The sequence below is a fragment of the Sorghum bicolor genome, chromosome 10, assembly GCF_000003195.3.
Source record: "Sorghum bicolor cultivar BTx623 chromosome 10, Sorghum_bicolor_NCBIv3, whole genome shotgun sequence".
In the NCBI taxonomy this organism is placed as follows: Eukaryota; Viridiplantae; Streptophyta; class Magnoliopsida; order Poales; family Poaceae; genus Sorghum; species Sorghum bicolor.
Window position 1 is genome coordinate 13,544,648 of NC_012879.2, and position 26,858 is coordinate 13,571,505.

Below are 26,858 nucleotides of genomic sequence, written 5' to 3' on the forward strand. Positions count from 1 at the left end.
TCACAACCGAAAGGATTAGAATCTGTAAATCTTGTAGACATGTTTGATGCAGGTAACTACTGGAGTAACCCCGTCAGTGAAGTTACTACTGATCTTCTACCAGTCAAGAGAGGCAATCCAGGACGCCCCGTCATCCCGATCTCCATCGGCATGGTGGACTTCCCAGAAGCACTCTACGACTTTGGCTCTAGTGTCAACATTATGCCCAGGGTACTCTATGAAAAATTCTTTACATATCCTTTATTAGAAACAACCATGTGTTTGCAGTTTGCAGATCAGACGATAAGTTTTCCAAAAGGAATATTGAGGAATCTTTGTGTCCGAGTTGGTACCTTGTACGCCCCAGCAGACTTCGTGGTGATAGAGACCGGTAATGATGAGAGGGCACCCATCATCTTAGGGAGGCCATTCTTAAACACCTCGGGAGCTGTCATCTACGCCAGTGCTGCCAAGATAAGTTTCTACATCAAAGGGAGGAAGGAGACATTTTCCTTCAAGAATAAGACTATACAAATCCCAGATCAATCTAGACGTGAGCCAAGGAAGAGGACCAACAGGAGGAACAGGAACAAGCAAGTGTGGACCGAGTCAGCTAAGATGGTCACTGCAGTTCATGGAGGTCAAGATCATCAACTTAAGTCACCATTTTTGACTAAGAAGGATGACCCAGGAATGCCAAGCATCTATTGCTCCATAAATGGATAAGACTTCTACAAGACGACTTGCGACACCGGACCGGGCGTCAATATAATGGCTGTAGTCATCTATCGGCTCGTGTTCGGAACCATGCCCCTAAGACCAACCGACATTCAGCTCCAGATGGCAGATCAGACATTTTGAGAGGTTAAAGGAACAGTAACTAATGTCCCAGTCAAAATAGACGATCATTTTGTCTACACAGACTTTCAGGTTATTGACATGGGAGAAGACGAGTACGATCCACCCATCATCCTTGGAAGACCGTTCCTCAGCACCGTTAAAGCAATCATCTACATTGGAACTGGAAAAGTCCATATGCATTTCCCCTCAAAGAAGGTACGCCGCTATTTTACTGACCCTAACTATATCGTTGAAGACTCTAAGCAGGTCAGAAAACGACGCAACCGCAACCAGAGGAGGCAAATCATCAAGGACGGATGGGCAGACTACGAAGGAGAAGTGATAAGGTCTGAAGACATACAGTTTAAACAAAATTATCCAGAGGAGACCGTAGCACCGAGTCAGGTGTGGAAAGAGAAGATAAATATATACGAAGAAGAGGCGCTGCTGGAACCACCGACTCCGCCATCCAATGAATTCCAAGACGACTGAAAAAACGGAGAGTCCCGTTCGGAGAACTTAAAAACACCGAACGCCTTGCCAAGAGGTAAACTTGGTAGTTATCTTTTTCCTTTCAATTATTTAAAATAGTTTGCTTAGTTAATTACGTTCATACTATCCTAAAAAGAAAATAAAAATGTGAAAAACAGTAAGCCCCATGTGAGTATACGAGTGGCATAAAACCCATAAGTACATTCACTGTGGTGGCATAAAAATAAAATAAATATTTTTCTGCTTTATAAGATGAAAATATAAAAATAGGGAGTAATATTTATTGAGGAGTCTCAACATGATAAAGGCTAGATATTTATGCTAACACTTAATCAGTTCCACAAAGCTTTGTTGTCTATTTGAGCTCCACAGAATCTAAGAATCAAGGAGACTAGCAGACGGAGGACATTCTAATCGCTGTCAAGATACTGCCGACTTTCAAACACACCTCTGCCACCTGCTAGCTACATCAAAAGAAATTACGTCAAAATTCAGCTTGGGGCAGAGCACCCCCATTTATCCCGCTAAGTATTTCTATCTTTATACTTATACTATATTAAAATATAAATATACATAACTATGGAAAACCAAATAAAGATTTTATGCTTATATATATATGTCTTTTGCTTAGTATGCTTAATAAATAAATAAATAAAGTGGCTATGCTAAACTGAATCTTAATAATAAAACTCTAGCATGGATATGATGAATAGTTGCTCTGCCTAATTTTTAAATTTTGAAGTTCTCTCTCAAGTTTAGACATAACTGTTACAATTTAAAGTTTGCTCTAAACCTGAACTTGTGGGAAGAAAACTTGATCTGAAGTCTAAGATGTTAACGAATACGATATGGGAAGGTTGAGCTGCTGTTTATCTATTTCTAGAGATGCTAGAATTCTGGAGAATTTTATCTTTCAAAATCTTTAAAATATCACATGATGACTTCCTGTATGATGAGAGTTTAAATTCCTACTACAGCCATATATACATGCTTGCTAGACTTTGAGCCACACATTTACTTTTTACTACTTATGAGCATTGAGTGTGGTCAAGCTGTGTAGACCCTTAGGAGCTTGTCATGCGGTTGAATCAAGATTCACTTGCATGTTCACTTACATATGCTGCTTCTACTCCGGAAGTACCATCCACATATATCCACCCATTTCCATCTCCAGAACCACCCAAAAACATTCTACTCCTACTCCGGGAGAGAATGGCCAAAAATATTTCTGTTTTTCCCCTATGAAATAAATGCTCAAGTTATCTTGTTACTACCACTTGCTATATTATCTCAAGAGATGAGTGCTCTAAAAAAAGAGAGATACGAGGAAATAAAAAGGGGCAAGTGCCCGGAACCTCGAAAGAAAAGAAAAGTGAGACGAGAGGTAAAAATGGACAAGTGTCCGACAGTAGAATTAGGGGTACAAAATACCCACCTGAGAGAAAAGAAAAAGAAGAGCATCTCATTCTCCCTAAATTTTAAAAAAGCAAGGAAGGTATGTATCCCCTCAAAAGAACAAAAGTAGAAATAGACTTTCACCATTATTATCACCATCATCACCATACACCATTCATTCGCCACACATGCACATCTTGATTTGACTTATTGATTTGTTTCTTTGGATCCATGGTTTGACTATACAATAAATGTTTTGTAAGTATGTATATTTTATCTCCCACCTATGAGCTCCAGATATCAAAAGCCTTATTAAAGTAGGGTGAGAGAGAAGGCAATATCACCATGCCTTATACCACAAATACCATATATTTTGAAAGAAGGCATATACCATCACTGCCTTGGTAAGGATCCAAAAATACCACAAAAGAGAGATATGAGAGAGTCATACAAGGAATCTCTGAGTTTTATTTGAAAATCTGCAAAAACTCTAGAGCTATAGCTGATCAAGAATAAGAGACATGGCACTTGACTAGACTGTTCTATCTTTAACTACTCAAGACAGAAGTGACAGTTACAAGTCCCATGGTGAAAGGTAAAGTAAGTAAGTTTTAAGTCTTGACAGTTTACTCTAACTCGGAGATGAGAACTTATTTAAAGGCATGTGTACCGTCAATTTTTAAAGGCATTACAACAACTTCTGATCCATCGCTGAGATTATCCTTGCTCAGGGACGAGCAAGATATAAACTTGGGAGAGTTTGTTGACGGTCCTTAAGTATCAAATTTAATTATCAAATAAACAAAGAAAAGGATCCAAATGAAATCAACATCTAGACTTAGGGTTTTATCTGACAGAATTCTACGAGTTTTGGTGTTTGTCTATTTCTGCAGGGGGTTATCAGGAAATACGGAAGAAAGGCCCACACGCCGGGATTACATAGAGATATCAACGTGCCGCGCAATTATCTTACATCTAGAAGAGTCCAGAAGCCACGAGAACGAAGCGGAGGCTGAACGGGGCCTGGCCCTGGGTGCCCGCCCAGGAGACCAGGGCGCCCGCCCTCTGTTGGAGTCCAATGAGGACACTCTTTCGGGATCAATCTCCACCGACCTAAAGGATCAAGGATAACCGTTCAATCAATATCGGTTTGATCCAACGGCCCATATTCACTTGGAGGGACTATAAAACTAGACCCCCTGGCCCTTGGAGGAGGGAACCTCTCAACCCTAATTCATTATTCCTCAAGGGAGAAGAAGCCTCTGATCAAGCCTAGAGCCACCACATCAATTAGACATCTAGATTAGCATAGCTACATAGGATTAGAACTAGAAGGAGTCAATCTTCGATTGGTTTCCGGATCTGTCAAGAGGATTCTTGGTAATTCTCTAATTGTTCTTATAATTGTTCATCTTTGTTCTTCAATATTATGAATATGACTTTGTTCTACTTCAATATATTGCTTATGACTTTGCTCTACTTGTTTATATTCAAGATTATATTGTTCTTAGTTTATCATAGTTATATACTTTGCTTAGTTAGATTGGAATTATATACATGTTTAGGATCGTATAGCGTTTATCCATCGGATCTATGGGTAAATGATAGATATTGTGTAGGCGTGGTGCTTATACCGTATTTATCTGCGATTGTACCCAATATGCCAGATCGTGGGGTAGTTCGTGATAGTGACAGCTTCATTGATTCTTATATAGTCCCCCTCTCGTGTATTGGGCTGGCAGAGCAACATTATTACAGGGGAGTGATTACGATGTTTCTCATTTTCCTTGCTAATATCACTATGCATGGGCGTAGTCCTGTCTTGCAATGATTGCTAAGTATGCGTGCACTAACTATGATAATGCTAGACTGTATAGTTGAGAATAACTTAGGAAATATTCTTGTAGTTCGTTCTAATACCATGCTAATGACTTTCTAGAATATCTAATTGAGGTGCTTATCATATTTATTATGTGGCTAAGTTATGCTCATCAGATTAATTATCTTTGTCACTATTCATTACTTTATATATCCTTTATGTGACACTTATCCCTGTATGAAAGAGTTAGATAAATGTTCTCAATTATACATGCAATGATAGATACTCAATCTTATATTCCATTCTACAATTAACATTGATGGTTACTAATCCCTTCCCAGTGGTAAAAATATAAATAACGATACCTGGAATACTTCCCGGTTAAAATGCTACATCGGTATTAATCTGTGCGCTTGCAGATCTCATTCATTATTTATTTAGATGAGCAATTGCATATTTCAATACCGCGTCTCTCATGTCATGCTGGGGATGACAACTTGGCTTAAGTGGTATGAGAGATAGGTTTGGCATTTTTGACACCGTTATCAGAATTAGAAAACTGTCTACTTTTGGTAGTGATGTTAAAAATACCCAACAATGCGCGAGGAGCTGGGGATGCTAACTCGCCCTACCACGGAGGCCGGAAGCTCGCCGACGGCGTACCTAGGCTCGCCGGAGCCGCGGCGAGAGGTGGGAGAAGGATCTGACGAGCGGGACCCGCCCGTCAGTGGCCGGGTGAGAGAGAGGGCCAGTCTGTGCGCGCGCGGGAACCGCATGGGCCGACTTGGGCCGAGGTTCAGCGGGCCGGCCTCACCCGCACACTGTAATTTCCTTTTTTCTTTTTATATTAAAAGTGCTTCATGTTTTTTTGTATAGTGAAAATTTTTGTATAGGCTCTGTAAAAGGAGTAGAACATAGGAGAAATGCTAGGTTGCATTTTCGGGTAATTTACATATCTATAAAAATTATATCCTTTATTTAGTAAATAAAACTTCCATGAATTTTAGTAATTTAATAATATGTCCAAAAATCACCAAAATTTGTGGGATGTCTCTGAATATTATTTCCTAGCTTCACACAATATATGGTGGCATTTGGATAATGTTTGAATAAAATATTAATATACCCTTAATTAGTAATTTAGTAATAATACTAAAATAATTAAGTAATAATTAGCTTAATTTCTCAAATTAGGATTTGAGTGCTTTTGGGATTGTGTGATGACCTAAGGTCATTAACCTTAATGACCTTTGGCATTTAATTATTGTTTGGTGTTAATACTTAATTACTGTCATTACTACTTAATTAAGAATTAATTAAGATAAAAAGGATTAATAATTAGTTAATTAAGAATAATTGTAAATTGAGAAAAGTCTTAGCTTACTGATGCAACCTCTTGGGTAAAAACACTAAAATGATAAACAACTTTAATTACTATTTAGCCTATCCTTGCACCGAGAAGGAAAGTTGTACTCGACTCGGTCCTTCTTATGTGTTGTCATAACATTATCATGAACATACATCATTTTGCGTATAGTGCACGGGCCCGAAGGAGTGACCGATGAACCGAACCCCGAGATTGGTTTTCCGTTCAAGGAAGTAGGATCCGAGACTTGGAAAGTCTCCGAGGAACCCACTCAGCTCTACAACCAAGGCAAGCCCCGGATGCATTAACCCTTCCTTGAATGTTTTAAATCCTTTATCACTTATGAATTAAAAATGCTGCATTACGTAGTCAAGAATTGGATTTAATTGCATTTACTACCTTGATATTTGTTATTCTGTCCTTGGCACCTGTTTTATTTTAAAAATTGCATAGTGATGCTTAGCCCTGCTTAGGCACTGTTTAGTTCCCAAAAAATTTTGCAAAATTTTTCAGATTCCCCGTCACATCGAATCTTTAGACGCATGCATGGAGTATTAAATATAGATGAAAATAAAAATTAATTTCACAGTTTGGTCGAAATTGACGAGATAAATCTTTTGAGCCTAGTTAATGCATGTTTGGACAATTTTTGTCAAATACAAACAAAAGTGCTACAGTGTCGATTTTGCAAAATTTTTTGGAACTAAACAAGGCCTTATTAGATAGGTTTTCAAATAAGAAAGTTTGAAGAATTGTTGTGGAATACTTTTATGGTCAATGATGTTTCAACTTGAGACCGGTCGGTGGACTTGCTTTAACAATGGAGTCTTAAAGTAGTGTCTCCAACTGTGTCGATTAAGGACCGGTCCGTTGATGGCCTGCTGGGTTGAGAATTTATAGTACTAGTCACTTGCCCTCGGTAAGCCCGGTCTTGTGATTCCTCGACGAGAGCGGCTACTCGCGCACTGGGCGTGGAGCGATGGCGAGAGTAGTGTGTACCCTCCTAGCAAATGGGCTAGACGGTGGAGTACTATGCTCTCGGGTGCCGCGAACCCGGTCAGATCTTGGGAAAGCTAGATTTGGGTTGACATATGCAAGATTCGGTTCTACATATGTCGGGTGGTTAGGAACTCCAGCTGGATTGCTAAGCGATTCGAATCGTCGTTGCTCCCCAATTGGGAGACTCAATTCCTTCGACCCTCATCGTAGTTAAGTATGCAACTAAGCTGTAAAAGGGGAAAAGATAAAATGTCTCCTGAGGTTCGGATCCCAATTCCCGGACTCAGAGTGACATGAAGCTATGGCTGTCAGATGGATAATACTTTTATTAAGGACTAGGAATTTACAGACTTGTCTGTAAAAAGCAACTACATAGACTGTCCTCGAATTCCTCGACCTCTTGAGGTGAGCAATTCGTGGCTAAAACTTGAAAGTAAGGATGCACTATTAGTAAGCTTTTTAGCAAAACAATTTGGCTCCTTGCTCAGCCACCCCTTTTCTACCCTAAGCCTGCATTCCTGAGTTCTCCTCTTTTTCTACCGGGTAAGTCTTGTTGAGTACCCCAGTACTCAGGGTTTTATAACCCCTGTTGCAGGTGAAGCTCAGGAGCCGACTTGTTTCGGACCGTGTTGTGTGACCGTCGTCGAGGTTGACAACGAAGAAGAGTGAGCGTGACCCGTGGGCGGGGTCTATAAGTTTGTAATCTTTGTACAATGGTTAAAGTTGCTCCGCTGGACCTGGCTTGTAATAACACCTTATCTAAGTCTTATCGTGAAGAACTACTTTTGTAAATTAAGTTATATAATGCTTCCGTTGTTTACTCTAAAATGTTACTTTGGTTACCTCCTATTCGTGATACTGCCATGTCTTTGCAATGAATGATCCTAGTGTTAGTGTGGTCACTTGCTATCCTGTAAGGGCGAGAAGAAGAAGTTTTCGTTAATTGACCATCACGGGTGGTCAGGACGAATCCTGTTGTTGCACCACAGGTAGCAGTGGAATGGGTGTCCTACGATGCTCATCGGGCTTCTAGAGTAGATGGATCCCCGACATCACCGTCAGAGGTCTTTGGAACAATGATAGGTGTCGGTGGGCCCAACTACTTAGGAGGTTCTGCCACATGCAGTTAGGACTACCTATCAATTTTTATGCCACATCAAGACTTGCCATGGGATCAAGGTCAATGTACATTAAAGGGGATCAGATTTCATTATCTAAATGCAGGTTAGCAGTTAAGTGCAGCATTGCAGTAGCTTCAGTGTTTCAAATTTTATTATCTGAATGATGTACAATGTTTCAAATTTTATTATCTGAATGTAGGATGAAGAAGATAAGAACTACCTATCATCCCATCTGAAACTAAGGTCTCTAATTGCAACCAGTAGCCTATGCAGGATTGTAATGACCAGCTGTGGGGACAACGCCGGGTGGATCTCTGTTTGCACAGGTCGGCAGCGAGGGGTCGATTCTATCACCGTCTTCTATGTGAGACAAACGGATCCCATTGTCAAGCTGTTGCGCATTGTTGACAAGCTAGCATGTACTGTCACACCTACTGACTTCTATAACTGGAGTCGCCACACATTGTATGGAGAAAGATTTGTGTCTGTATCATATAAGAGTTGTGCATTTACGTTTGAAACTTCAGATGCCCGTGATCCTTTCTGAGTCCTGATTTTAGTGTTGAAGACTAGAGACCTCTAGCATGTACTGAAAAAGGATTTGAAACAACATCATTTTCAATGCCACCAAACTGAGCCTCAGACATCTTGGGGGCCTGATATGTTAGCCTATTGTAATTTTAGCATGTGTAATTATAGTAGGCTGCCCTTGATTAGTGGCATGTACACGCCTATGCGGTTTGGCTTGTGTGCCACCCCCGGCCATATATGTACGGATGCATTGACAGGGAATACAATCAATCATTCTCTAAACTCTTTCATGGTATCAAACGCGGTTACGATCCGCTACTCTTCCGCAACCCTAGCCCGTCGCTGATCCGATCGACGCCCGGCCGCTGAAGTCCTCGTCCGGCGTGCTGTCGATCCCATCGCCCGGCCCTACCTCCGATCCGATCGCCCGCCCGCTGCAGACTCCGTTCGCAGGGCGCCGTCGCAGGTCCGATCCACCTGTCTTCCCGCGATCCATCGCGTCCGTCGCGCGACGCCCCGTCCTCGCGTTCACGCCGGGCCGTCGCGCGGTCCACACGCGCGTGGTCCCGCCCAGGCTGCTTCTGATGGCGGCCGACGACGATTCTGCTGCAGCCGCCGCCAAGGACGCGCAGGACCGTGCCGCCAAGGAAGCTGAAGACCAACGCCTGGCTGCTGAAGCCGAGGCAGCGCATCGTGAGGAGGAGGCACGCCTCCGCGCCGCCGCCCTCGACGAGTACGAGCAGGCCCATGAAGCCCTCTGGGCGCAGGCCACCGCCGTCGTCAACGTGAAGGCCCTGATCCCCATCGTCCTGGACAAGGCCACGGACTCCTACACCAAATGGCGTGGCATCTTCCTCACCGTGCTTGGAAAATATGCACTGACACGGCACGTTCTCGAGGATGAAGTCTTCACGCGCCCAGCCTGGGTCCAGACGGACTGCTGTGTCCTCACATGGATCTACGGCACCGTCTCAAGCGATTTGCAGCAGTCGCTGATGATACGCCAAGGTTCTGCACGTACTGCATGGTGCTACCTGGAGGATGAGTTTCTCGGACAAAAGGAGACTCGTGCTCTTCTCCTCGAAACACAGTTCCGCAATCTTCGTCAGGAGTCTCTGAGCATCACCGACTACTGTCGCCGCCTCGAGTCCATGGCTGCATCCCTCGCCGAGTTCGGTGACCCCATCGGCGATCGCCAAATGGTGCTCACGCTCCTCCGCGGCCTCAACGGCAAGTTCCGCCATATGGTGTCCATCCTCAAGATGCATCGTCCGTTCCCGACGTTCCCGGAAGCCCGGACACACCTCCTGCTGGAGGAGCTAGAGATCGACGCTCATCCTCCGTCTCCCCCAGCCGCCCTTGTCGCTGCGACGCCGCGTCCAGCAGCGTCTGGCCCTCCAGCGCCACCTGCGGCCTCGCGTCCTGGAGCGCCGCAGGCTCCTGCTCGATCTCTCGGTGCGCCCGGGGCGCCCACCGGTGGCCAACGCAACAGCCGCCGCCGCGGCCGCGGTGGGCGCGGTGGTACCCAACCAGCGCCTACTGGTGGCGCACCACCCGGCTTTCCTGGCGGCGCTCCCCCTGGTGGTGCTCATGGTGTACAACCCTCCTTCGCGCACCCGTGGGCCGGCACGCTGCAGATGTGGCCCTACGGGCGTCCACCACCACCGCCGCCGGCGTGATGTGGCCCTACGGGCGTCCACCACCACCGCCGCCGGCGTTCACTGCTGTTCCTCAGTACGGTGTTCCGGGTGGGCACACCTACGGGACCGGCTACGCTGCACCGCCACCGCAGTACGCCTACGGGGGAGCTGCGCCCTCACCGCCAGCGTTCCAGGGGCCCATTCCGGCCTATCAGATGCCCGGAGGGATGCCATGGAACCCCACACATGGAGGCACCTGGAACGCAGACTCCTTGGCGCAGTCCTTCAACACCATGACGCTCACTCCGCCGGCATCGTCTGAATGGTACGCCGACTCCGGTGCTGGTTCACACATGACTGCGGATGCTGGTAATCTCTCCGTCACTTCCTTGCCATCATCGTGTACACCTTCATCTATCATTGTTGGCAATGGCGCACTTCTTCCTGTCACAGCCACCGGATCACATACTTTTTCTTTTCCACATCGTAACCTTGTCCTTAACGATGTTTTGGTGTCCCCTCACATTATTAAAAATCTTATTTCTATTCGTCGTTTCACCACCGACAATAATTGTTCCATTGAATTTGATCCGTTTGGTCTTTCTGTGAAGGATTTGCAAACCAGGAACGTGATCGCCAGGTGCAATAGCTCTGGCGACCTCTACCCGTTCTACCCATCTACCACCAGCACCTCCGCACTCATCGCTGCACCTACCTCGCTTTGGCATCGTCGTCTCGGGCATCTTGGGCGTGAAGCTTTGTCCAAGCTCATTAGCTCTAGTGTTATCTCGTGTAATAAAGATGACCATCATGTTTGTCATGCCTGTCAACTTGGTCGTCACACACGACTTCCTTTTGGATCATCTAGCTCTAGAGCTCGTCATAATTTTGATTTGATACACTGTGATCTCTGGACATCTTCCATTGTTAGTGTTTCGGGGTACAAATATTATCTTGTTATTTTAGATGATTGCTCACACTACATTTGGACCTTTCCGCTCCGCCTCAAATCCGAGACATTTTCCTCTTTGTCAAATTTTTTTGCTTACGTGAAAACACAGTTCGGCACCACCATCAAGAGCGTCCAGTGCGACAATGGCCGAGAATTTGACAATTCTCCTGCCCGCACGTTCTTCCTCTCCCACGGCGTCGCACTCCGCATGTCGTGTCCATATACTTCTCAGCAAAATGGCAAGGCCGAACGCTCTCTTCGCACTATAAATGACATTTTGCGTTCTCTTTTATTTCAGGCAAGTCTTCCTCCGGTTTACTGGGTTGAGGCACTTCACACCGCCACCTACCTAGTTAACCGGCTCCCTACCAAAACTCTTGCCTTTTCGACACCGTATGCCTCCCTACATTCCACCCAGCCCACCTATGAACATCTCAAAGTTTTTGGGTGTGCTTGCTACCCCAACATGTCCTCCACAGCACCCCACAAACTTGCACCCCGTTCCTCCCTCTGTGTTTTCCTTGGTTATTCCTCGGACCATAAAGGCTATCGGTGTCTCGAGCTCCAGTCGAATCGTATTCTCATCTCTAGACATGTCGTATTTGACGAGTCATTTTTCCCCTTCGCCAACATGTCCACCACACCCATGGCATCCTCTGCCTTGGACTTTCTTCTTGATGAACATGACCTCACAGCTCCTATTCCTGGAGCAAGATTTGTGCATGCAGGTACCCCTCACGTCGTGCATGGGGCTGTTGAGGCACCCACGCCTCCATCTGAAATGAGTGCTGGGCTGAGGACGCTCTTTCCCTCGCCCAGCCCCTTCACCACGACGACAGACGCTGCTGCTAGCAGTGCCCCTGCTACACCGACTGGCACTGCAGCTAGCAGCGCCCCTGCTACACCGACCGGCGCTGCAGCTAGCAGCGCCCCTGCCGCCTCGCCGACCACAGTGCCGGGTGCTGCTGCCCCTGTGCATCCTGCACAGGCCGCTGCCAGCAGCACCGCGGCCACCGGACGCACGGCCGTAACTCGTCCGGTCTCCATCATCCCCGTCGTCAATGCACATGGGATGCGCACGCGCGGCAAGTCCGGTTTTGCACAGCCTGTGGACCGGCTAAACCTCCACGCTGTGCATATGTCACCACTGCCTCGCTCCGTCCGTGATGCTCTGTCTGATCCACATTGGCGATCTGCTATGCAAGCTGAATATGATGCGTTGATTACCAATGACACCTGGAGCTTAGTTCCCCGGCCTCCAGGCGTCAATGTGGTCGGCATAAGCTCCGTGCAGATGGGTCTCTTGATCGCTATAAGGCTCGCTGGGTCCTTCGAGGCTTTACTCAGCGCCCCGGTGTTGATTATGATGAGACTTTCAGTCCGGTTGTCAAGCCTGCTACTGTCCGCGTGGTACTCTCTCTGGCTATTTCTCAGGACTAGCCCATTCATCAGCTTGATGTGAAGAATGCTTTTCTCCATGGCACCCTCACTGAGACAGTATACTGCGTACAACCATCCGGTTTTGTGGACTCCTCTCGTCCGGGTTTTGTTTGTCGGCTCAACAAATCTCTATATGGCTTGAAGCAGGCTCCTCGTGCTTGGCATCACAGGTTCGCCTCACATCTGTTTTCTCTTGGATTTGTTGAAACCAAGTCAGATAGTTCCTTGTTCATATGTCGCCGCGGGACAGAGACTGCCTACTTGTTGCTGTATGTGGATGATATTGTTCTCACTGCCTCCTCTGCCGGGTTTCTCAAAATTATCATTGGGGCTCTCCAGCATGAGTTTGCTATGACGGACATGGGTCAGCTTCACCATTTTCTGGGCATCTCTGTGACACGCTCTGCCAATAGTCTGTTTCTCTCTCAGCGGCAGTACACTCAGGATATTTTGGAGCGCGCCGGGATGAGTGCATGCAAGCCGTGCAGCACGCCTGTTGATGTCCACTCCAAATTATCCGCAGATGGACCCCCTGTTGATGACGCTACCCAGTACCGCAGCTTGGCAGGAGCTCTACAGTATCTGACTTTCACTCGTCCAGACATTACCTTTGCCGTTCAGCATATTTGCCTCTATATGCATGATCCTCGGGAGCCCCACCTCACGGCTCTCAAGCGTATCTTGCGCTACCTGCAGGGCACCTTGTCCCTTGGACTGACTCTACGCCGGTCTTCCCTTACGGAGCTTGTTGTTTACACAGATGCCGACTGGGCTGGATGCCCTGATACTCGTCGGTCGACTTCTGGCTATGCGGTGTTTCTTGGGGACAACCTGGTGTCGTGGTCCTCCAAGCGCCAGCACACAGTCTCCCGGTCCAGCGCCGAGGCCGAGTACCGTGCTGTGGCGAATGGTGTTGCCGAAGCTACTTGGTTACGACAGTTACTCCTTGAGCTTCGCCACCCGCCTCGCCGTGCCACCCTGGTCTACTGTGACAACGTCAGTGCTGTATACCTCTCCAGTAATCCAGTGCAGCATCAGCGGACGAAGCACGTTGAGATCGATCTCCATTTTGTTCGAGAGAAGGTCGCCCTTGGTCATGTTCGGGTTCTTCATGTTCCTACGACATCACAGTACGCCGACGTCTTCACGAAGGGACTCCCTACCTCGTTGTTCCAGGAGTTTCGGTCCAGCCTGACCGTCAGCGATGCTCCCGATTAGACTGCGGGGGAGTGTTAGCCTATTGTAATTTTAGCATGTGTAATTATAGTAGGCTGCCCTTGATTAGTGGCATGTACACGCCTGTGCGGTTTGGCTTGTGTGCCACCCCCGGCCATATATGTACGGATGCATTGACAGGGAATACAATCAATCATTCTCTAAACTCTTTCATGATATTGTCCTATCATGCAATGTAAGAATGGTTGAACTGTGCAATACCAATTCACGATTACTTATACCAATTCACGATTATTTATCTACACAGAACATGTTGGTAGACACCTACTAATCATGTTTCCTTTGTTATTTCTGTGTGTTGTGAACTCTGTCTATGTCTACATGCTTTTAAAGTTAAAATATGCTATTAAATCTAATTTAGGAGTAACAGACATCGTGATGATAAATTTTAGTCTAAACTCTGTCTATGTATGATTTTGATTGCAAGGGTTGTTACTCAACAATACTTTAGCTTGTTTTGATTTTGGCTGTGGAAGAAGCCTAATACTTTAGCTTGCACGCCACCCTGCTGCACTTCCCTGTGGCAGATATGAGGTGAGAAATTTCTTCCATCAACATACAGATCCTCTTTGTTCATCTTTTTCTTTCAAATTTTTCACATGCTATTTTTTCTTTCTAAATTTTTCACATGCTAATTTTTCCTTATAGCACATATGAGGTGAGAAATAGACTTTTGATACTATCTTTTCTAAATGCTTCAAGTCAAATGCTATGAACTTTTGATAGCATTTCTTATCCAAAACATTATAGACATCTAACATAATATGATTTAAGGAGCCATGGATATCAGTTTTTTCCTTTCTAAAAAATATAGATGTAGGCTGTTAATTTTGATATATGCACCAAGAGAAAACCAAGTAATCCATTGCTAGCTGGCACTATTTATCATATTTCTATATTCGTTCATCACTTATAAATGTTCTTTGCTGAAATACCAAAAATATATTTGTAAATCTAACAAGAACATCCAGATAGATTGGTGTTATACAATTATGGCAACATGGAAATACTGAAAAAATGTTACAAACATCACGCTAAAAAAAATCATGTTTTCAATAGCACAACACATGTTCACATTTCAAGTTCGGTATTATTTTGATCCAGTTGTAGGACATTTCGTGACGTTAATTTTATGAACTTTATTTTTTTGGATTAAATGTCACTTTAATATTGGTATTTTTTTTATAGTATTGTTATCTTATTATGCGATCCGTATGTTTTTAGTATAAAATTTTTGTTGTCCCGTAGTAACGCACGGACACGCACCTAGTCCAAAAAAAATCTGGCCTGCTACCAAAGGCCACAACCAAAGGCTAGCCAAATTTGGGTCTTTTTCTTAGCATGCCTTTATTCTTTAGCAGGTTGCTCATAGTAGATTCTTACCGGGCCTTTTTTTATTTTCGAGGCGTGCCATGCTGCCCAGCAGACCGAGGGTTCAGCCTAAGCTTGGCAGGCTACATGCTTTGGGCCGTCTCGTACACGGAAGGGGAACAGGCCGTACCATGCTCGGGCCTGGCTGAATTGTCGTGCACCATGCCGGGCCGCCGACACACGGGTTGCATGCTCATCTTTATGCTCTTCCTGAATCAATATACAGTAACATGCTTTATTCATGAATTGGTAACATTAAGATTCTATCTCTTTGTTTAATAGCAATATTTTTTAGAGGATTGGCACTAGTGTTCTTATTATCTTATACTCCCTCCATCCTAAATTATAAGACAACTGACTTTTTTGACCTCAAATTTGATCACTTATTTTATTTAGAAATTTTGTGCAAGCATATTTAAATTTAAGTCATTCTTGTAGAACTTTTATTAATAAACCAAGTCATGACAAAAGAAGTGATATTTTGTATAAATTTTTGAATAAAACGAGTGATCAAACTTGATTTAAAAAAGTCAAACTTTTTATAACTTGGGATGGATTGAGTATGTACGAAAACAAGAAAATGGAAAGGACCATTAGGATCCTTACAAACAAAAGAAAGGAGTCGAAGCAGGATGAATCTCAACTCTAGTTCAACAATCACAAAGAACTGCTCAAAAAAAAAACAATCACAAGGAAACCAAAATAGAAATGGAAACTACATCATTAGGTTCATTATGACAACTATCCTTATAGTATAGTACAATTATTTTCATTTTGGATAGTATACTTTTAAGTTTTACATGGTACTTAGAGTTACAAAAATATTTTCCATGGGACAAACTTAGACGGACTTATATTTAGGGAGTGGTTAGTTCCCCATAAAATTCAAATGCAAAATACCAACTACTATGAAATGATGGAATGCAAAATACCAAAATTTTCAGGGTTACGTTTAATTCCATCTAAAATACAGAATTCATTACCCTCATGAGGGCCTCTTGAGGCTCTTTTGGGCTTTTTTTAGCCTCTTGAGGCCAACATCTAAAATGGAGAGTAACCATATTTTTGCAAAAAAAATTGCATAGTGTTTAGTTACATTATGGAAAACAATGGACTAAAATCTAAAAATTTTTAGAATATTAAGGGAACTAAACACCCTCTTATATTAGGGGGTGTTTGGTTGGGGATAATAAAATTTAACAGGTAACATTTTCGTTTTATTTGACAATTGGTGTCTAATTATGGACTAATTAGGCTCACAAGATTCATCATGCAAATTATCCTCTAGCTGTTGTTTTAATTTTGTAAATAGTATATATTTATTACTTCATACATGTGTCTAAACATTCGATGTGATGGGTGATAAAAAAAACACTTGGAGGCAAACAGAGAAGGAAAAACGATTATTCTGGGAACCTTTAGAATATACGATGGGACAATCATTTTTTACTAGATAAACGAATATACAACAAAGAACAATCGATTTTAGGTACCAGAATAATCAAATATATAATATAATGATACCTTCTCATTACAATGCTCAAATAATTCAAAAATATCATATGGAATAACTTTCAAAGTACCATTTTTTTAATCTTCTTTCAATGTACCAGGCCTTGTTTAGTTCCAAAATATTTTGAAAAATTTTCAGATTCCCCGTCACATTGAATCTATAGATATATGCATGAAGTATTAAATATAGACGAAAATAAAAACTAATTACACAGTTTGGTCGGAATTGACGAGACGAATCTTTTAATCCTAGTTAGTCTATGATTGGACAATATTTGTCAAATACAAACGAATTTTTTTTTTAAAACTAAACAGGCCTAAAAAGAACGAAAGCATAAAGCAAACCTGATCCTTTAGCCGGCCCTACATTCCCCCTGGAGAAGTAGATCCTAGCAGGACCGTGAGCCGGGCAGACCCACATCCGTCCAGCCCATGCCCAATAGTACGGTCCCCTCCCGACCGTTGCGTTCAAACGCGCCAATCCGACCGTTGCCTTGCCTCCTAAACAACACCCCAAAATCCCCTGCACGTCTTCACCCTTCTGCTAATCTGCCCCTCACCCCCACCCACCATGCTCTGTTCCACCTCTGCTCCTCGAGTTCACAAACCCTGCTCGCATTAAACCACAAGCGAGCCCCACAGCTTCTCTCATGACCCCGATCCCCTTTTCTGCCCACCACCACCACCGATGGCCGCCGCGCTCCTCCGTTTATTGCCGTTCTTGCTGCTAGCACTGACGGCGCCACCCGCTACCGCCGCTGCAGCTGTTTTAACACCGGCGGCGGCCAAGAACGTCACGCTCGACTCTGCCACACTGTCCTTCGCGGACCTCACGCTGCTGGGTGACTCCTTCCTCCGCAACGGCTCCGTCGGGCTCACGCGGGAGACCGGCGTGCCTTCCTCCAGCGCCGGCACCGTCCTCTGCACCCAGCCCGTCGCGTTCCGGGGCCCCGGCGCGACGGCCTCCAACGCCACCGCCGTCGCGTCGTTCGCGGCCAGGTTCTCCTTCGTCATCGCCAACCCCAACCCCGGCGCCGCGGGAGGCGACGGCATCGCGTTCTTCATCTCCCCCGGCCCCGCCACGCTCGGCGCCACCGGTGGCTACCTCGGCCTCTTCAACTCCTCCGACTACGCCGTAGCCAAGAACGGGTCCGCGTCCGCCGCCATCGTCGCCGTCGAGTTCGACACTATGGCCAACCCGGAGTTCGCCGACCCCAGCGACAACCACGTCGGCCTGGACCTCGGCTCGCCGCTCTCCGTGGCCACGGTCGACCTCGCCGCGTCCGGTGTCGACCTCAAAAGCGGCAACCTCACGACGGCGTGGATCGACTACCGCAGCGGGGACCGCCGCCTGGAGGTGTTCCTGAGCTACGCCGTGGCCACCAAGCCGAAGCGGCCGGTCCTCTCCGTCGCCGTCGACCTCTCGCCGTACCTCAAGGAGGCCATGTACGTCGGCTTCTCGGCGTCCACGGAGGGAAGCACCCAGCAGCACACCATCAAAGAGTGGACCTTCCAGACGTTCGGCTTCCCGCCCACGGCCAACTCCTCCTTTGAATCCAATGCCACCAGCAACTCGTCAGAGCCGGCCACCGTGCCAGTCTCCAACGCCGCCAACAGCCACAAGAGGGTCGGGCTCGCGCTCGGAATCCTCGGTCCCGTCGCGCTCGCCGTCGCCTTCGTGTTCTTCGCCTGGGTCTCCATCAAGAAGCTCATACAACTCACCTCCCGGAACGACGCCGCTTTCTCGCCCGAGCTGCTCAAGGGCCCGAGGAAGTTCAGCTACAAGGAGCTGAGCGCGGCCACCAGAGGATTCCACACGAGCAGGGTCGTCGGCAAGGGCGCGTTCGGGACTGTGTACAAGGCCGCCATGCCGGGAGCTGCCGCCACCACCTACGCCGTTAAGCGGTCGACGCAGGCGCACCAGAGCCGGAGCGAGTTCGTCGCCGAGCTCTCCGTCATCGCCTGCCTCCGGCACAAGAACCTCGTCCAGCTCGAGGGGTGGTGCGACGAGAAGGGCGAGCTGCTGCTGGTGTACGAGTACATGCCCAACGGCAGCCTGGACAAGGCCCTCTACGGCGAGCCCTGCACGCTGTCGTGGCCGCAGAGATACACGGTGGCCGCCGGCATCGCGTCCGTGCTGTCGTACCTCCACCAGGAGTGCGAGCAGCGCGTCATCCACCGGGACATCAAGACCAGCAACATCCTGCTGGACGGCAACCTGAGCCCGCGCCTGGGCGACTTCGGTCTCGCCAGGCTCATGGACCACAACAAGAGCCCCGTGTCCACGCTCACCGCGGGGACCATGGGCTACCTCGCGCCGGAGTACCTTCAGTCCGGCAAGGCCACCGAGCAGACCGACGTGTTCAGCTACGGCGTCGTGCTCCTCGAGGTGTGCTGCGGGAGGCGGCCCATCGACAAGGACGAAGGCGGGGGCAAGAACGTGAACCTGGTGGACTGGGTGTGGCGCCTCCACGGCGAGGACCGTCTCATCGAGGCCGCGGACGCACGGCTGGCCGGCGAGTTCGACAAGGCCGAGATGCTGCGGCTGCTGCTCGTGGGGCTGAGCTGCGCCAATCCCAACTGTGAGGAGCGCCCCGCCATGCGGCGGGTGGTGCAGATCCTGAACCGTGAGGCGGAGCCAGCGCCCGTGCCGCGCAAGAAACCACTGCTGGTGTTCAGCTCCAGCGCGTCCATGAAGCTGCAGGAGATCGCCTTCTCCTGCGGCGATGACGTCCGAGGCGGCTACTCTGCTGCCAAGCCTACATCCCCAAAGTCTGAGGGAGCCGACATTGAACGCTGATGCGAAGCAGTCGATACCAATTATACTACTACAGATTTGTTGGTTTGGTCTGTGTGTTCATAAGGGGAATATAGGTAATAATCCCCATAATATAGTTGCTTCAGTCTAGAAAGTGCTGATGAATGCAATTGCATGAGTCATCTACGGTCTAGCGGAGCTGGCATTGACAGTTGATATCAAGCGATCAATGCACTGATAGTGAATTACTACTTGTGTGATTCCTATATGTATTTGTCATGTGATTATTAGGGGAATATAGGTAATAATCCCCGCTATTGTACGAATGTTAAATACTGAATTATCCAGTCATTTACCCCAAGTGTGTTTCTGCAGATTTCAGAGTTCAGACATCTTTGCTAAAGTTGTCAGGGTATCTCCTGTAAGGAAGCGTCAAAATTGACTCTGAATTTGCACGATCCATGTTCGGATTCAGAGATCAATCACACTGGCAAAGTGCAATTCTGCCACGGTTAGAACATTTCGTTACGAACTTCGGATCCACAACGTCAGACACTCCCTGCGTCCAGGATCGGTTGTTCTTTGTCAGACCTGAGATGCTGGCTTGATAAAAGGGACGATCCAAGAAGAGGACGAACGTCCAGGATCAGAGATACTCCTAGTAGACCTAACATCTTCTGGTTTGACTTGGTTCACCTGCAGTAGTAAAGAACTAATGCCCAACTGCGGCGGAGAATATCAGTGGCGAAGGTAGAGCAAATTAGAGGAGGTGTACTTAGCTTGTGGGTGCATAAACATCTTTTGTGAGAGGTGTATATATAGTGAAATTTTGAACCTAATCATCGTTTTTACAATTTTTGGGGAGTGCATTTGCCAGTGGCTCGGGCCTGTCTGCAAGCCTGGTAGGCCCGCCCGCAAAACAGGCCCACTAGGCAACCGCGGCCTGTATGCTTTGCTGTTACAGGTTGAAGCGGTCTGGCCTGCTAGCGAATGCGGACAGTTCGCAGAACCTGCAAAGTCCCACAAATGCCTGCGTCGCCTAGGTACTCCGTCTCCGCCGCCGCCGCCTCCATCCGCTAGGTCTTGCGACTGCTCAACGCTGCGAACAACAGCGCTCTCTATCCGCGTCCATGGCCGAGGTGCTGCGTGCAACAGCGCTCTCTATCCGCGTCCATGGCCGAGGTGGCCGCTGTGGCACCGATGCCGATGTCGGAGAAGCCCGCCGATGCCCCCGCCGCCGCGCCGGCCAAGAAGAAGCCGCCTTATTCCTCCAATGACAAAGAAGAGGAAGGGAAAGAGCCTGCCGGGCCATGCTCCAGCCACCGAGGCTCCCATCGCTAAGAGGAAGGAGAAGGGACTGCCGCACCCTGTTCCAGCCTCCGAGGTCCCTGTCACCAAGAAGCCGAAGACCGGCGATGCGTCCACGTCCACAACTAAGCTCCCTATATCCGGCGTAGCCGTCGTCGCCGCTACTCACACAGCAGTGCAAACCTTTGCCTCCGCATCGTCGACATTGTCGTATGGCCGTATGGGTTGCCGGCCCCGAGGTCCATGTTGCCCCTACTCCAAAACGGGGATGCCGACGGCCAAACGCCACAGCAGGTATGCTTTGTTCTCCCTAATCTTGCTCTGAAAAGGATGTGCTCACTAATGCGATAAGGTGCATTAAACTTTGTCAGATTCATTTGGAGTCTCAACACTAGCACTGCTCGAATCCTTATATTTAAAACTAGATACACTGTCCAATTAACTTTTAACATGCTTCCGTGATGCAAAAGAAGTGTGATGCAGTAAACACTTCAGATTGTGCCGAGATGCTGAAAGTTGTGGATTTTCCTGGAGTTTCTGTTTCTTGCTAGAGTCATGTTCTTCTGACCTTTAACATCTTCGTCCATATGAAGTTGTCACAATCATGCTGAATATTTTCTTGTATTGCATTTTAATTGCTTTCATGTAACCTCAAGCAAAATTAAGCTGTGAATTCTACAATATATTTTCTCTTTTGTGGAATGTTAAAAAACACAGCAAAAGTGGTATCAAGCAAATTAAGTTGTCACAATAATCATGCTGAATATTTTCCTTTTCCACTGAAAAATGCTGCTCCAATAATACTAATTGTTGCATTATTAGGCAGTCCCGTCTGTTTTTTTTATGTATATACAATAACTCTAGCCGCTGTAAAATCTGATGGAAATATTTCTTTTTGCAGGATAACAACCAGTGCGAACTGATGCCTTTTTTCAACAAATTTTTCAGCCAGACATGCATTTCTCTAGTTAAAAATGATGATTCCATTCAAATGGTAGTACACTGAGATTAGTCAGGCTTGTATGATGCTACGCACATGCAAGAATAGTTAAACCATTGTTCAAAGGGTATATGTTCGCAAGAAGAATTCCACTATATGAAACTGCTACTAAAGATGCAAGAATAGTTACGAGAGAAGTACTTGGCTTGTCTTCGGATGGATCTGAACAGCTCAGGAAAAGGAGAGGATTATATATATTGACTCATCACTGGTAAAATTACTATGTTGAGTGTATATTATTTTTTTTCCCGTCTTGTTCTGCAGCCTAGCATGTCAAATGTGCCGATGGCGACCTCCCCTTTGATCGCCTCTTCCGGAACAAAGCACAAAAAGCCTCAACAGAAGTCTTCAGCAACCAAGCGCTTCAAGCCTCCAATGGCAAGGAAGGTGAACTCTCCTATGGTGATGAGGCTTTAGTCAGTGAATCAATGCCATTATCTCCTCCTATTGGGCCAATTGATTGCTCGATTGGGCATTTTTGTGATGGGTGGACTGATATTGTGGTCATAGAATGAACTTGAACCAATTAGTTTCTGAACCATGATTCTGGAAGGCTGCCAAAATAGTTGTTGCGGCCGGCAGGGACGGTTTGCAGAGCTCTGGAAGGGTCCTTGTAGCACAATTGGTTCTCTGTGCTTATCTCCTAACAGTTTCTTTCTGTGTATAGTTGAACTAACTAAAGAACTATTTGTCGGCAATACAGTAAAACAGTGACACTTGTGTACATTTCAATAATATTTCCAAATGTTCTGATGTTATGTTTTTACTCAACGAGAGATTGAACAAAATGTAATTGAATTTAACCTTGAAACAGGTGCTGTAAATCCTGCATAGACAAGCACTATTCGACAGCAAGAGCATACTTATTATTTATACCATATTATGTACTTGTTCCTTGTGAGTAATTTATATATTTGTGGCTTCCAGATGTAATAATACAACCATTTTGTACTTATTCCTGCAAAGATTATATTTTAGTAGTAATCTTTTTTTATGATTTGGTGATATTTATACATGAGGAAGACAACACATTAATTTGGCAATCCTTCTCATTTACAAAAAAAAACCTAGCGGGCCTTGCTAGGCCTTGCAAGACTGGTCACTAGACCTAGCGGCAGTTTGCTGCTGCAGCTGTCAGCAGAGGCTCGCAAAGTCTGCAAATTCTCTTTGCGGCAAGTTGCGGTGGATGGCAGAGCTCTGCAGACCGGCCCACTTGCAAGTTGAGGAGAAGAGCTCTACATTAACACCCTCGACTTGGTGGAGTTTAGTTTATTCCCGATGAACAAGGATGAAAACAGAATAGAAATATTCTGAACCGACTGCTTTTATTTTTTATATTATGACTAGGTTAATGCCCGTATGTTGTTACGGGTTTTAAAATCCACATACTCTTTGTTTCTTCATTGTTATTTTATTTTTTCTGTCTATTTTCTTTCTTTTTCATTTCTTTTAGTTTTTGTTTTTTGATTTTATTTTATTTCCTATCCTTTCTTTATTCTTTTCTTGTTTTAATTTTACCTTTTATTTTCTTTTTTCTTTTAGTTTTAGTTTTATTGTTCTTCCTTGCTTCTATTTGTTTTTCTTTTTTCTTTTCAGATTTTCTATGTTTCTTCATTCTTATTTTATATTTTAATTCCTTTTATTTTTCTTTTTATTCTTATTTAAATTATTCATTTATTTTATTTGCTCTATGCACTTTTTATCATTTGTTAATCATGTTTGTTTTTATATTTTTCTTCTTAGTATTTATTTTTTTATTTTTATTTTTTATATATATGAGATGTTTATGTAGTATATATTTAGTGTTCTATGTTGTGTTATATCATGTTTACGTAGTATACATGTGATATGATATTCTATGATATTTTTTATGGTGTTCACTTAGTATATATGTAATCTATAATAGATGTGATGTTCTATAATATGTTTAATGATGTTCTATGATGTATTTAGTGATGTTAATGTTCTATAAATATATTTACGATATTTGAAAAATAACCCTTTGACATTATTTGAAATTTTTCTCGATTTTGTGTTTTTATTTTTTCTTATGCTTTTTACTCTAGATTTTATTATTATTTTTATCTATATCATGTATTTATGTATTTTTATGTATATTGTAATATCAGTTTCGTAAACTAAAACCAAAATACTATTCTTCAAAATCCATAACATTTTTTTACAAAGACAAAACATTGTCTGTTGAACCTAGAATATTGTCTCTACTTAGTAAAAGAAAATATTTTACCTTTATAAGATAAATATTCATTAATAAAATTTTATCTAAATATATCCATGTGTGATCTTGTTTTGAAGGATTTTTTTATAAGAAATTTAATGGTGCAATCGGAATTTAATTTATATCTTTGGTTTATGAGTTATGATTTTTTTAATTCGCTAAAACAATTTTGCATGCAGAGGTGAGTGGGGCCTAGGTTGATGGGATAGCGTGTCATCGCGCAGTAAAAAAGACCACCAAAGGGATGAGAGTTGTGGACGGGTCCTCTCCATAATTTTTAGTTGTAGAGATAAATATTTATTAGTAAAATTTTATCTAAATATATCCATGTGTGATCTTGTTTTAAAGGATTTGTTATAAGAAATTTAATGGTGCAATCGAAATTTAATTTATATCTTCAGCTTAAGAGTTATGACTTTTTTTAATTCGCCAAAACAATTTTGCATGCATGGGTGAGTGGGCTTGGGTTGATGGAATAACCTATCATGACATAGTTAAAGGGGAATTGTGGCTTCACCATAGATGTGGTAGATGAGTCCTCTCCATATCTTTTAGTTGTAGAGATTTGATCGCTTATAACAAGATAGTTCTTGGAGGTCAGTGGCATACCGTAACCAAAAAGAAAATCTCTTCAAGGACGAAGAAATTAAACATCCCGGCTGTGAAAAAAAAGAAACAAGTGTCCAAATGAAAGGTTTATTTTGAAATAGCAAATGTCTTAGGGACTTGGCCAAATATAAGTTACTTAATGATAATTCTTGTGAAAGCTTTTTAGACTTTATTGGGATCTTAGAGACCTGTAAGGATGATTTTACATCCATTGATCTTGATCACTTTTGCGGTGGTAGGGATTTCTTTTGGCATTGGACATCACCTAGGGACATTCAGGTGGAGTCTTATTGAGAGTTAACCTCCAAGTTTTTGACGTTGGAAATATCACCCTAGGAGATTTCCATATTAAATTTGATATTACAAACAAGGAATACGGTTTTTAGTGGGATCTTATTGCTGTTTAAGGAGCAGCACAAGATGACCAAAAAAGCATTTCTCACGGAAATGGTCCAACTGTGCAACATAGGCAACAAACCAATTTTAATAGGTGGAGATTTTAATATTATAAGAGGGCTAAATGAAAAAATAATGCTAGATACAATGACAGGTGGCCTCTACTTTTTAATGCTGCCATTGATAGCTTGGATCTCAGAGAAATAACTCTCTGGTCTGTCGTTCACATGGGCATTCTCTGGACATACCAACATCGGAAAGGTTGGATAGAGTTTTAGTGAGTATGGAATGAGAGCCAAAATTCCCATTAGCAGTGGTCCAAGCTTTAATAAGAGACATTTTAGACCACACACCTTTACTGCTAGACTCCATACCATCTGCCATTTGAGGTAACCAACGACTGTTTAATTTGAATTGCGTTGGTTAATGAAGGAAGGATTTTATGCTAAAGTAGGAGAAATATGGAAGAATGAGAATAGAGGTGAGAACTCTTTGCAGAAATGGCAAAATAAAATAAGATGTACGCGCCAATATTTGAGGGGATGGTCTAAGAATATTAGATGGAACGAAAAGAAAGAAATGAAGGTCATCTCAACTTTTTCTCCGAGTGAGCAAGATACACTATGTTGTCTAAAGGACATCATCTCCTATTTGCTGAGGGAGGAAGAGATCGCTTGGTTTCAGGGATTGAAGACTAAAAACCTATTAGAGGGTGACAACAACACAAAGTACTTTTTCTTGCAAATGGTAGGCATAGGAAGACATGCATATTCCAATTGGAAGGTGATAACACAATCATAAAAGAAGAGGCAGAGTAGATTTTTATAGATCTTATTCTTTTGGCAAGGGGACAACCATAAGAAAAACTAGAGAATGACAAAATGGGGGGGTTCTCTTCCTATCAAAGGAATAGGGTGGCTTAGGCATCCTGGACTCACAAAATGCTTGCTTGTTATTAAGTAAGTGCCTCTTTAGATAAATAAATGAAGATGGGGTTTGGCAACAACTTTTTAGAAATAAATACTTGAAAAACAAAACTTTAGGGGAAACTTATTAGAAACCAAGAGATACACACTTTTGGTCCTGCCTTATGAAGGTCAAAGATCGCTTCCTAAATTTATCTTCTTTTAAGCTACACAATGGGGTCTGTGTAAGGTTTTGGGAAGAAAAGTGGTTAGGAAACATGTAGCTCAAAGAACAATACCCAACTTTATACAACATTGCCAGAAAAAAGAATATAAACAGTTGCTCAAGTTTTTAGTTCTATACCACTTAATTTGACTTTCCGTGGGACACTATCTGGTGATAAGCTAGCAAAGTGGAATCCATTGGTATCAAGAATTGCATTGTGCAACTTGATGATCAATAAGATTGAATTAAGTGGAATCTCAATAACCATGGATCTTTCTCAGTTTAATCAATGTACAAAAGAAATATGGAAGTTAAATTTACCTCTTAAAGTTAAGGTCTTCATTTGTCTCTTTCTATAGGGTGTAATTTTGAATAAAGATAATATTGTTAAGCGTAATTGGAGAGGTAATAAGAGATGTTTCTTCTATAACACAAATGAAACTATTCAACATATTTTTTTATCATTGCCATGTAGCACAATTTGTTTGGAGGGTGTTTGAAACTACTTTTGGTTTACGTTCACCAACAAACTTTGCTAACTCTTTTTGGTCCTTGGCTTCAACAATTAGATGGAAACTTACACTCTCAAGTTTGTGTGGGAGCAAGCACAATCTTTTTATCTATTTGGTTGAGTCAAAATTATTTGGTTTTTGACAAAAAAAGTATATCTTCTTATTTATAGGTTGTTTTTCGGGCTACACGTTGGACATGCTTGTGGTTGTTA

The 26,858-nt window shown here is 44.1% G+C and overlaps 3 protein-coding genes across 6 annotated transcripts; all 3 read left to right on the forward strand.

Moving 5' to 3' along the window:
• Positions 9,127 to 10,906, forward strand: LOC110430740 (programmed cell death 6-interacting protein-like). Its single transcript, XM_021448627.1, has 3 exons — positions 9,127 to 10,220; positions 10,259 to 10,551; positions 10,794 to 10,906. Exons 1-3 carry the CDS (start codon positions 9,127 to 9,129, stop codon positions 10,829 to 10,831), a joined length of 1,425 nt encoding a protein of 474 aa, XP_021304302.1. The 3' UTR covers positions 10,832 to 10,906.
• LOC8073748 (probable L-type lectin-domain containing receptor kinase S.7) lies at positions 17,240 to 19,812 on the forward strand. Its single transcript, XM_002436841.2, has one exon. It carries the CDS (start codon positions 17,382 to 17,384, stop codon positions 19,491 to 19,493), a length of 2,112 nt encoding a protein of 703 aa, XP_002436886.1. The 5' UTR covers positions 17,240 to 17,381; the 3' UTR covers positions 19,494 to 19,812.
• LOC110430744 lies at positions 20,432 to 22,510 on the forward strand. 4 transcript variants are annotated; one of them, XM_021448632.1, is made up of 2 exons: positions 20,432 to 21,053; positions 21,243 to 22,510. In XM_021448632.1, exons 1-2 carry the CDS (start codon positions 20,677 to 20,679, stop codon positions 21,331 to 21,333), a joined length of 468 nt encoding a protein of 155 aa, XP_021304307.1. In that variant the 5' UTR covers positions 20,432 to 20,676; the 3' UTR covers positions 21,334 to 22,510. The 4 variants fall into 4 exon arrangements, with proteins under 4 accessions (XP_021304307.1, XP_021304308.1, XP_021304309.1 ...); XM_021448633.1 differs by having other exon boundaries at positions 20,433 to 21,053; positions 21,708 to 22,510; XM_021448634.1 differs by having other exon boundaries at positions 20,433 to 21,053; positions 22,024 to 22,510.

What these genes read in the sequence shown, in the direction of transcription:
- LOC110430740 (XM_021448627.1), top strand. Translation starts at nt 9,127, where the DNA reads ATGGCGGCCGACGACGATTCTGCTGCAGCCGCCGCCAAGGACGCGCAG. An exon ending in CCACCACCGCCGCCGGCGTG is followed by an intron (nt 10,221 to 10,258) that starts ATGTGGCCCTAC and finishes ACCGCCGCCGGC; the next exon opens with GTTCACTGCTGTTCCTCAGT. An exon ending in ACACATGACTGCGGATGCTG is followed by an intron (nt 10,552 to 10,793) that starts GTAATCTCTCCG and finishes CTTTCTGTGAAG; the next exon opens with GATTTGCAAACCAGGAACGT.
- LOC110430744 (XM_021448632.1), top strand. Translation starts at nt 20,677, where the DNA reads ATGCCCCCGCCGCCGCGCCGGCCAAGAAGAAGCCGCCTTATTCCTCCA. An exon ending in ACGGCCAAACGCCACAGCAG is followed by an intron (nt 21,054 to 21,242) that starts GTATGCTTTGTT and finishes AGTGTGATGCAG; the next exon opens with TAAACACTTCAGATTGTGCC.
- LOC8073748 (XM_002436841.2), top strand. Translation starts at nt 17,382, where the DNA reads ATGGCCGCCGCGCTCCTCCGTTTATTGCCGTTCTTGCTGCTAGCACTG.